Raw genomic sequence first — 11398 nt, 5'->3', positions numbered from 1 at the left:
TTTCTTTCTTTCTTTCTTTCTTTCTTTCTTTCTTTCTTTCTTTCTTTCTTTCTTTCTTTCTTTCTTTCTTTCTTTCTTTCTTTCTTTCTTTCCTTCCTTCCTTCCTTCCTTCCTTCCTTCCTTCCTTCCTTCCTTCCTTCCTTCCTTTGGGTTGTGGTATTGTAGCATTTAAGGGTTTGGGCACCATAAAGGATGGATGTTGCCTGTGAAGATCAGCATAGGGTCCCCTCAGGTTTCAGTCTGACTTGGGAGCTGTGAATGGATCAGTTTGCTGGTGGCATCCTGGGTCCTGAGGCCTGGGGCAAGCCCTTTGGTCACAGCAGCTGGAACAGCTGGCCCCTTGGATCACCTTGACCCTCCAAGAATGTGGCAGATGCCAGCATAGAGCACATCATAGGGAAGGGCGAGGGATGAGATTGGCTGGAGAGCAGCGCCCACGGGGAGGATTATCACCCAGGCCAGCTGATGTCAATGATGGTGCCTCCTGGGTCAGATTGGGCTTTGCCTCCTCTAACCAGGTGGCCCTTAAAGCTGTGAATGAGAACATTTGTGGCTGACACTCCCTTCATATGGCCATGATGCCAGCCAAGAGCTTTCCAGAGGGGAAGCCCCATAGCTAGCAGCCCAAAGCTGCCAGAGATGCCAGTATTTGCCTCCATGCTTTTCACTGACTCCTTGATGGGGAAAGGTGGGAGAAATGCTTTGTCTTAGGACAAGAGCCAAACCCCAGAGAATAGGAACTGCCCCCAGGTTGCCTTTTAATAGGCTTGTGACCTCATAGAAGTCATTCAAATTCTCTGGGCCTCAGTTTTCTCATCTGTGAAATGGGAATAAAAATCATATGCATTCCTGAAAGATACAAGGATTTAGAAAGGACCTCATCAACTCTGGGCATGATTTTCTTTCTTCTGGAGGAGCTCTCTCCAGAACACTAGCCCCCGGCACTCAGCCAGATATAAGACTGATGCTTGATGAGCTCCTTCAAGCCCAAGCCTTGTCCCTTTTCTCATCTGCGGGCATCTAGGTGGCTCAATGGTTTGAAAACCAGGGCTAGAGCTGGGAGGTCCTGGGTTCAAATATGACTCAGATACTGGCTAGTTGTGTGTCCCTGGGCAAGTCACTTCACTCCTATTGCCCAGCCCTTACCACTCCTCTGTCTTGGAACCCTTTCTTAGAATCAATTCTAGGACATAAAGTAATGGTTTTTAAAGAACCAATATTGCCATTTCTACTGGAAAGGGGCTTATCAATCTACTTCCCCATGGTTCCACTCATCACCATCCCTGAGGGACTTTCTGAAGCCCAGAACCCCACTCTGACAACCACCTGCCTTGATGCAGCATCTCCCCTTACTACGGTGTAAGAAGCTCCTAAAACCCTGGGTCTGTTTTCACTTTTATATATATATAGTCAGTAATAAAGATTGTTCCATCCATCAGTCCATCTGTCCATCCATCCATCTGTCCATCATCTATCTGTCCATCTATCCATTCATCCATCCATTCATTTGTCCATCCGTCCATCCATTCATCCATTCATCCATTCAACCATCTATCCATCCATCTATCTATCCATCCATCTATCTATCCATCCATGCATGCATGCAGCCATCCATCTATCTATCTATCCATCCATGCATCCATCCATCCATGCATCCATCCATCTATCCATCCATCCATGCATCCATCCATGCATCCATCCATCCATCCATCTATCTATCCATCCATCCATGCATCCATCCATCCATCCAACCATCCATGCTCAGAGCAGTGACTTCACCACTCTTGTTTTGGGTTGAGAAAACTCTTCCCACATTGTCACTTGCTCTCCAGCCTTGAGCCTTAGAGGCTCCACGGCCTGGGAGTACTGAGAGCCCAGATGAATGAGGACACTTGGGTGGCGGCGGCCCTCCCTATGAGACACGCTAACTGAGCTTGTGGAAGATGGGGCTGAGGACGCTGTGACTCTGGGCTCAGCAGCCCGCTGGGAGGCTCCAGTGAGAGCAGGCAGCAAATTCACTTAGGAACCTCCTTCCATCCAGCGGGCTGTGCTCTGCCCAGCAGCCCCTTTTCGCCACACACTGGCACTGGGAAAACTGGTCCTTGGGAGGGCCCTGGCTGGGTGAGGGAGCCCTGGAGCCTGAGAGATTGCAGGCTGAGCTAATGTGAGGAACCTTGTTGGCCCGCTGGGCCCAGCAGCTGGGCTCTGCCCGGTCAGAGCCTGTCTGGCACGAGGTCAGGCAGCCCAATGAGACAATGGTCTGGCCCTTTCCCCTGCCCTCCCAGGGTGACCTAAACATGAATCAGAGGGGCCATGATCCAGGCAGGATGACGCAAGTGGAGGGCCTGGACTCTGAGCGCATGGCGTAGGCCAATTTATTCCAAAGCCCCAAAAGTCAGAAATGGGCCCAAGTTTGCCCCTCAGCGGTCAGCAGCCAACTCGGAGGGGGGATGAGCTCTCCCAAGGGGTGGCTGTGGCCAGGGGCTTTGTCCAGTCCGCCATTTTAGCCAGAACCCTCCAGAGGCTGCCATGTCCTGCCCTCTCCCAATAATCTGTTTCCATTTTCCAAAGCACTTCCACATTCACCAATGGAAGCTGCTCAGCATTTGCTCGTTCCTATCAGGAAGAAGAGCCGATGCTAAAGTCGGAGGATGCAGAGCCCGGGAGGCGCAGCCCCTGAGAGCCTTCGTTCTCCTGGGGAGGGGACGGGCGCCATTTTCCCAGAGAAAACCACTGGAGGAGAGCTAGCAGGGACAACCAAGAGAACAGGGAAGGGCTTCTTGAAGAAGCAGGACCAGCAGGGAGTGGTTTCAGGCCTAGGGCCCACCATTCAAAGATAGGCAGGCAGAAATGAAATGCTGAATTTGGGGAATAACAAACAGACCAGCTTGGCCAGAGAGAACATAGTGTCTGGGAAGGAAAAATGGGCAAAGGGTGTCTGGAAAGGGAGAGGGGAGCCACACTTCCAAGAGCATCGAAGGCCAAACTAAGGACCTTATAGCTTATCTCAGAGGTGATAGGGAGCCAGGAAAGATCCTTGAGCCACAGAGGTTTGTTCTGTATTTTAGAAAGATTATGTAGGCATCTGTGTAGGAAGAAAAGGAATTGGGATGTGGACGGCCTCATTTTACCCACAAGATAGATTCCTCTTTGTTACATATGGTAAGGGTCGTTGCTTCCATTTTAGAGATGAAGCCACTGAGGCCCAAGGCCACCCTGCAGAGGAGGAGTGAAGCCAAGACTAGAACTCGGGTTTCTTGAGTCCAAGACTAATGGTTCTTGCTTTCCATCTAGGCTTCTCCTGGGCCGGCAGTCTTTCTGTGGCATGATGCGGTCGTGGGACTGACTCATCCCAGATACTGCTGTTCACTCTCTCCTTGCCCTATCCCAGGGAGACTAAAATTGGGTTTGGGTTTAGCCCTCGGGCTCCCTTAATGTCTGCTGCCAGATGCTGGTCTGGCTCTCAGAATGGTTGGGAAATCGTGGGGAGCCGGGCCCAACTAGCCCTAGCTGGTCGGCTCTCGGGGACCTCCGTTTAGAGCTGGAAGGGACCTCCGAGGCCCTCCAGGCCAGCCCTTGCATTTTACAGAGAGATGAAGGGACCTCCCCAAAGTCAGTGAATGTCCTGGGTAGGATTTGAACCCGGGACCTCTGGCCAGAGAGCCTGCTGGTGGGTCCTTGGACAGCCTCTCCTTAGTCAGCCCTCCCTGAGAGGATTCAGGACATTTTCTAGACTGCTCATCCCACACAGAAGATAAGCGACTATTGCTGGGTGGGAGAAAGCCTCGGCACCCTGCAATGGTTTGCCTCCAAGTCCTGTGAACCAGAACCACCCCCGTGGCCCTGGGGACAATATGGCGGCCATAGTGGGGTTGGTGAGGTCTTGGGCCCTGGATTCAGACAGGCTGAAAGAAGAACCTCTTTCTTTGGCCGGGAGACGGGGCGAGGATGTTCTGAGTCCCAGGCTCGTCCTCTCGGATGGAGGAGGGGCCCTATCTGGACAGGGCTTGGGTCCGAGGGCCGATGGAGGGGCAGCTGTCAGGGCCTTTCGTGGGACGTTCACTTTTCCTTTTCTCCTTGTTTCCTTCCTTCACAGAGTGCTGGACGGCCCTTCCCGATTTCCCCGACTACCATAAATGGGGCTTTTCTCTGGCGGCGCTGAACAACGACATTTATGTCACAGGTGTGTCGGCCCCGGGGCCCTCTGGGAGGTGAAGGGGGGCTCCCCTCCCCCATTAGAGATCTCCTTTCTGAGTTCTGTTTCTGGCTTTCTTGGAAGTCCCGGGGTGGGGATGGGCCATCTATTCCGGGCCACATTCTTCTGTCTCATGAGAGGCGTCTCTGTTTATCTGGAGTCCTGGCTGTCCTCGGAGGTGTCCGGCTCATGAATTCTTGGCTCCAGCCACGTGGTGGCAGGCCTTGGCCTTTGTCCCTCAGCAGACTCTCTGGACGGTGGCCCGGGTGCCCTCGGCTCCCCTTGACCAGCCCCAGCCCTTGAACAGGAAAGCCAAGGGGGCTGCTGGACCGTCTATATTTATCCAACGACCAATTCCCTTTTCCTGGAATTCCCAGTGGTGGGGCTCGGTGAGGTGCCTGGGTCAGCCCCTCCTTTCCTCTTGGCCATGTTATTGTTCCCATTTTAGAGATGGGGAAACGGAAGCCCCTAGAACTGAAGTGACTTGCCCAAGATCCTGCGGCTAGGAGGGGGTGGACGGGCCCTTTTAGGCGAGAAGTGACCAAGAACTTGGCGGGATCCGAGAGACCCCAGCCCGAAATGGGCTGCCTGGAGCCCCGCAGGCTCCCTCCCCTGCCAGGGCCTCGGGAGAGGAGAAGCCGGCTCAGGCACACTGGGGGCCTCCGGGGTGCTGTGGAGGGAGGAGGCCGGCCCTGACCAGGGTGTTTCTGGGCAGGCGGCTCCCGGGGCAGCAGGATCGACGCCTGGTCCACGACCCAGGCCTGGTGCTTCCCGCAGAAGGAGGGCGTCTGGAAGCTGATTGCGCCCATGCTGAAGGCCCGCACTAACCACGCCAGCGCCGCCCTCAATGGGGAGCTCTACGCCATCGGGGGTGAGGCCGGCCGGCCGGCTCTGGGGCCGCTTGTCCTTTCTGGGGGTGCCCAGGCTAGTCAGCACCGCGCTTCGGGGAGCCGCGGGCACCACGGACAAATGTTCTTTTGTCCGCAAAAATGCTGCCCCCTTCCGGGCTTCCGGAGGTCCGCGGCGGGGCTTAGTTAAATAAAAGCGAGGCGACGGCGCCCCAGGGGAGGGGAGGGGGGGACACCGAAGTCCGAGACAGACAGAGCCGCGCCCCAACCGCAGCCCTGACTCGGTGTCACCCCGGAGGAGCCCTTCCCCTCGGAGCCTCCGTGTAGAAATGAGTCCGGCGGATTCCTCTGGTTTTGTGCCGGAGGCCAGCCCGGGCCCGGTGCTCCTGCGGAGGCCCCGCCTCGGCCGCTGCCCTCTGGCTCCCCCGGGCTTCAGGGGAGTTGTCGGGCCCTGGTCGTCCTTGTCGGGCCCGGGGCGGGTCTTTCGCCTCTCGGGCCTCCGCGCCCCCCTCTGTAAAAGGGCCCGTGGGCCGCTCTCTCCTAGGGACCGCCACGGACGCGGTGGAGGTGGAGAGCTACAACCCCTACAGCGGCAGCTGGTCGCTGGTCGGGCCGGCCCTCAAGTACGTGAGCAACTTCTCGGCGGCGGGCTGCCGCGGGAGGCTCTACCTGGTGGGCTCCTGCGCCTGCAAGTACAACGCGCTCACCCTGCAGTGCTACAACCCCCTCACAGGCGAGTGGCTGCGGGCGGCGGGCGCGGGGCCGGGGCCGGGCTGGACGGAGGGGCTGCGGCGGAGCGGCGGGAAGGCTCTGCGGCCAGGACCGCCGCCGGGGCCCAGCGGAAAAGGGCTGCCCGCGCTGCGCCCTGAACCCTCTCCAGGCAGAGAGCCCGCTTCCTGTGGCGGCTCGAGGCGAGGCTGGAATTAGAGCCAGGACAGTCGGGGTTCAAGACTGGCTCCTGATTCCTGCCAGGCAGGTCTCTGAGCTTCGGCGTCTTCATCCATAAAATGGGCACAGGACGCCCTGCTCGGGCTTGACCATTGTCGGGAGCCCTTCGGGGGCAGCCGCCTGGCCTCGGTCCGCCCCGATCCAGGATCTCAGAGAAGCCCGGCCTCTCATCTTCTGCATGGCCGGCTAAGTGGAGGCCTGGGAGCTTTGGCCCCGGGGCAGGGGCTTCCCTCCGGGTGACTCTCGCTGGACAGGACGAGGGTGCAAGCCATGCCCTTCACCCCCACCCACTGTTCAGGCTAGTCGCTCAAGCCTCTGCTTTCATAGGATTAAACATTTAGAGTCAAAAGGGACTCTCCGGGCCATCGTTTTCCGGAGGAGGAGCCTGAGGGACAGAGAAATGAAATGAATTGCCTTGGATCTCATAGCTCTTAAGGGTTGGAGGCAGGATTCGAACCCAGGTCTTGCTGACTCCAAGCCTAGCTCCCCTCCCCCCCTTCACTGGGGTAAGAGGGAATCTGTAGTCCGTTCGTCAGCGCCCCGTTCTTCTTGCAGAAGTCTGGAGTGTGATTGCCTCGCCTTTCCTCCCCAAGTACCTCTCGTCCCCTCGCTGCGCCTCTCTGAACGGGGCCGTCTACCTCATCGGGGACAACACCAAGAAAGTGTACGCCTACGACCCCGACGCCAACGTGTGGCAGAAGGTGAGCTTCCCTTCCCAGGAGCCGCTGCGGAGGGGGGATTCCTTGGGGCTCCTCAGCGTCCTCCTAACCCTCCAATCCCGCCGCCGGCTGGTGAGAAGCCGCTGGGGGTGCCCATTCCCTACATGGAGCCACCGCAGGGGGCCTTAGGCAGAAATGGCTGGTGGGGGGCTGTCGGGAGAGTTCGGGAAAGCCTGGGTTCAGCCGGAGACCGCAGGCGGGCCGCAGTTTCCCCATCTGCAAAATGGGGCCAATCGTCCCTGGAGCATCTTCCTAACTGGAGAGATTAGGCTGCTCCGCCCAGTCCCGACCCTCCTTTAATGGATGTTGCAGAGTATGGTTTGGTGGAAGGAGTGCTAAACCGGAAGTCAAAGGACTTGGGTTTGAATCCTGCCACTGTGTGACCCTGGGCAGGTTATTGAGCTTCTCTGAAGAGATGAACGTGGCACAGTAGAAAGAGTGTTGGGTTCAAGTCCCAGCGCGGACACCCACCAGACATTTGTCTGTGTGTCGGAGTCCCTTCACGGCGGAGTGACTCAGTTTCTTTATCTAGGAAATGGGTCCCTTCCAACTCTAGTCTAGGAAGTGACAGTCCGTCTCCGTAGGATTCTAGGCATGGAAGGAACCATTTTCTCGTTGTACATGTGAGGAAACTGAGGCTCAGGGACCAGCCCAAGGCCACGAGGCCTCAGACCAGAGACAGAGAGCTGGGAGGGACCTCGGAAGCCAGCGAGGCAGCCTCTGCTTTTAGAGTCCAGGAAGCCGAGGAAGCCGGCCCCAAGCTCCCAAGCTGGGGAGGGAGGCGTCCAGAGAGCTCGGGGAGCGGTCCCGGCCTGTGAGGAGGGGGCTCAGCCCGGGTGGTGGTGTTCCCGGGTCGGGTTACACTCGGATCCTGCCACAATCCCCGCCCAGCTGTTCCCATGCCGTCAGCACTCCTCTGAGCACGCTGACCACGCCGGGCAGGGACAGGTGCAGCGATTCCCCCACGCCCGGCCCTGCCAGGAACGCGGGCACCCGGCTCGCGCCCATCTCCTGCCCTGCGCCCCGGGGCCGTCCTGGTGCCCCACCCTCGCGCACCTTCGACGGAGGGGGAGTCAGAGGGCCTCCGTTCCAACCCTGCCCTGACTCTTATTACTGGTGTGGCCGGGGCACGTCCTTCCACTCCCCGGCCTCAGTTTCCTCCTCAGTAAGACGAAGGGGAGGCGGAGCAGGCGGCCGCGGAGGCCCCTCCTCCCTCTAGATCTGTGATTGGAGAACGATGACCTCAAACTCTGGGAGAGGCTACCGTTGGCTGCTAATGGCCTCTGATGCCATCTGGCCAGCTGTGTGGCCTTGGATAAGTCATCGGACATCCCTGAGGCGGCCTCCAGTCCCTTCCAGCTCTCTGCGTGACTGTGGCCTTAGACTTCTCCAGCCTCCCGTTCTTTGTGAAGCCCCGGGAGAAAGGGCAGAGCTGGGGTGCCGGCCCCAGGGAGCTCCCATTCTAATGGGGGAGACCTGATCCGAGATACCACTGCTAACAGGAAGGAAAGCCAAGGCCTGGGGGGTCTGGGCGAACTGTGGGCAGTTTAGGGGGAAGAAAAGCCTTTCCCAATCCCTTGGGGGTAGGGCTGAGCTTGCTGGGCCTCCTTTTTTATTTATTTATTTATTTTTAAACCCTTAACTTCTGTGTATTGGCTCCTAGGTGGAAGAGTGGTCAGGGTGGGCCATGGGGGTCAAGTGACTTGCCCAGGGTCACCCAGCTGGGAAGTGGCTGAGGCCAGATTGGAACCCAGGACCTCCCATCTCTAGGCCTGACTCTCCATCCACTGAGCTACCCAGCTGACACTGGCCGCCTTTTGTGCCCCTCATTACGCAGGGCTCTCTCTGCTCCCACTTTTGTCCCCAAGGAATGAGAAATGTTCCCAGGGAGAAGTTTCCCCTTTTAGCCTGATCCTGAGGAGCCCCAGGCGGGCCTGAGCAGTGGTCTCTGAGGGAGGCTCCACTCTCTGGGGCTGGACCTGCCTAGAAGTGACTTGTCCAGAGTCACCCAGCTAGGAAATGTCTGAGGCCAGATTGGAACCCAGGACCTTCCCGTGTCTGGCTCTGGCTCTCAATCCGCCCCCTGCTCAGGATAGTTTTAAATGGGCCATCCGTGCCCTAGATGTGGTCTGCCCAAGGCCTCGTGTCCCCGCCGGTCCTGACCTCCTCCCAGCCGCCGTGTCATCACTTGACCTCCCCAGCTGGGCTGACATTTCTTCCACTGTCCGAGGAAGGGGCCCACCTGGCCACACAGGTCTCACCGGGCAGCTTCTCCCGGGCAGCGAATGGCTCGTCTCTGCCCCTCCTTGTCCCTTCGTTGTTTTCTCTTCTTTGCCTGCCCCGTTTGGCTCTAGGTGGGGGGGGGTGAGCATTTATTGACCTCCAACTGCGTGCCGGCCGCCATGGAAAGGGCCAGCACTCGGAGGAACGCCACCTTCTCCTCGTTGCAGGTTCAGCTGCTCCACAGTCTGCACGAGAATGGCGGGATGGCGGCCCTGGGAGACAAGCTCTACGTGACGGGGGGCCGCTGGCAGGGCATGGACGGAGACTACCGGGTGGAGATGGAGGTGTACGACGGCGCCAGAGACGTGTGGACCCGGGCCGGGGCGCTGCCCTGCCTCTGGCTCTATCACGCCTCCTCCTCCGTCTTCATGGACGTCTCCAAGTGGACGGAGCACTTTGGAAGGAGCTGAGGGCCGGCCGCGGCAGAACTGTTTCTGGAAGCCTCTCCGGGCGCGGGGCACCCGCCACCCTCCCCGACTCCCGGGGCTCCAAGCCTTCCAGGGGAGGAGCGGATCCCCCCGGCTCTCGAGGACATTTTGAATGGAGCTGCCGCTGGTTGTTTTTGGTGTCGTTACTGCTATGGTGTTATTTCTAACGGGACGTCTATGCCGCGGGTCACCCGGGCATGCACACGAAAGGCTGGCGGCGTGCTAAGAAGAACCCTGGATTAGGATCCAGGGCTGGCCTCGCCATTGAGTGTTGGGTTTGGGGCATGAGTCCAGCCTCCCCCGCATCACTTCCTGCTTCTCTGGGCTGGATGGGAGGAGGTGAGGCGACCTCCAAGGCCCTTCCTCGCCCAAGACCCTCTGAGACATTCGGGCCTCAGTTTCCCCACTGATTAAGGAGGACGCTGGACAAGGCAATCCCTGAGATCTCTTCCAGCTCCAAAGACTCGTGCAAAGCCTTTCTCTAGGACGCTGGGCCAGGGATTAGCTGAGGTTCGGTTTTCCTGTCTGTACAGTAAAGGTTGGCCCACGTGGTCTAAGGCCCTTCTCCCACTCCTCTCTGACCTGCTATGATTCCAGGGATCCGTATTCTAAAAACTCCAAGAATCCATCTGAGTTGTGTAGACTATTGCCTACAGTGATGCCCTTTGTAGAAAGTGTAGACACCCTACAAGCGAGGTCTATACAACCTCTCCCTGGACTCAGTGGTTTCCTCCTCCTGCCAGTTGAGAGCAATGGCAACGGTGGATTGCTGTCCAATCCCCAGACAAAACCTGGCACACAGTCAGTGTTAATAAGTGCTTTGGGGATTGGGTTGGACAAGGCTGAGAAAGAAAGGAGCGGATGGTGACTTCTCTGATTTGAATCCCTTCCTGACTGTGTGACCCTAAGCAAGTCATTTAACTTCTAAGACTCAGGTTCTTGATGCATAAAATGAGTCAAGGAAGGACTTCCTCCTAAGGTTGTCATCTAGATCAAACCAGCTAGTGAAAGTAAGATTCTTTGTCCTCTCAAAGCACCATAGTGTTTGCAGCTATTGATTCCATTTTCGTTCTTTTCATTTTACTTGGTTGGACCACATAGAATAGTCTGGGACAGTTTGCTCACCTTCAATCATTGTCTTTGAAAATTGTTAAACTTTTGAATTTAACCAATAGCAAAAAGAGCAGTTTCTGGGAAATCTCAACATCAAATAAAGATTGTGGAGGAAACGAGGCTTCTCCGCCTCCTGTGGCTCACTTCATTTATTTATTTGTTTGTTTGTTTATTCACCTATTCATTCATTCATTCATTCATTTATTTATTCTTTAGAAAAATTTTCCATGGTTACACGATTCATGTTTTTACTTTCCCCTTCACCCTCCCCCCATAGCCAACACGCATTTCCACTGGTTTTAACACATGTCATCTATCAAGACCGATTTCCATATTATTGATAGTTGCACTCGGGTGCTAGTTTGGAGTCTACATCCCCAATCATGTCTGCATCAACCCGTGTGTTCAAGCAGTTGTTTTTCTTCTGTGTTTCCACTCCTGTAGTTCTTCCTCTGAATGTGGGCAGCATCTTTTCCATTAAACCCCTCAGAATTGTCCTGGGTCATTGTATTGTTGCTGGTACAGAAGTCCATTACATTCGATTTTACCACAGTATATCAGTCTCTGTATACAATGTTCTCCTGGTTCTGCTCCTTTCACTTGGCATCACTTCCTGGAGGTCATTTCAGTTCACATGGAATTCCTCCAGTTCTTTATTCCTTTCAGCACAGTAATATTACATCATCAACAGATACCACAATTTGTTCAGCCATTCCCCAATTGAAGGGCATCCCCTCGTTTTCCAGTTTTTTGTGTGGCTCACTTTAGAAACAGTATTTAATAAACTCTGTCCTGTTTGTGCTTCTCGAGGAACGTCTTTCCATCCTCTTCCATGCAGTGAAAATATTAGTCTCTCTTTTGCGG

General features: G+C 56.2%; 1 protein-coding gene across 1 annotated transcript in view; it reads left to right on the top strand.

Moving 5' to 3' along the window:
- Window positions 1-10682, top strand: part of KLHL30 (kelch like family member 30) — an 11769-nt gene extending 1087 nt beyond the window's left edge. The window contains exons 2-6 of the mRNA XM_044667678.1: window positions 3959-4183; window positions 4911-5066; window positions 5588-5776; window positions 6547-6692; window positions 9161-10682. Coding sequence (XP_044523613.1) covers window positions 3959-4183; window positions 4911-5066; window positions 5588-5776; window positions 6547-6692; window positions 9161-9403 — 959 coding nt within the window. The 3' untranslated portion in view covers window positions 9404-10682. The remainder of the gene's footprint in view (window positions 1-3958; window positions 4184-4910; window positions 5067-5587; window positions 5777-6546; window positions 6693-9160) is intronic.
- Window positions 10683-11398: the final 716 nt, after the last annotated feature.

The sequence above is a fragment of the Gracilinanus agilis genome, chromosome 3, assembly GCF_016433145.1.
Source record: "Gracilinanus agilis isolate LMUSP501 chromosome 3, AgileGrace, whole genome shotgun sequence".
Classification (NCBI taxonomy): Eukaryota; Metazoa; Chordata; class Mammalia; order Didelphimorphia; family Didelphidae; genus Gracilinanus; species Gracilinanus agilis.
Note: the sequence above shows the minus strand (reverse complement) of the source record. Positions and strands in the feature narration are given on the sequence as shown.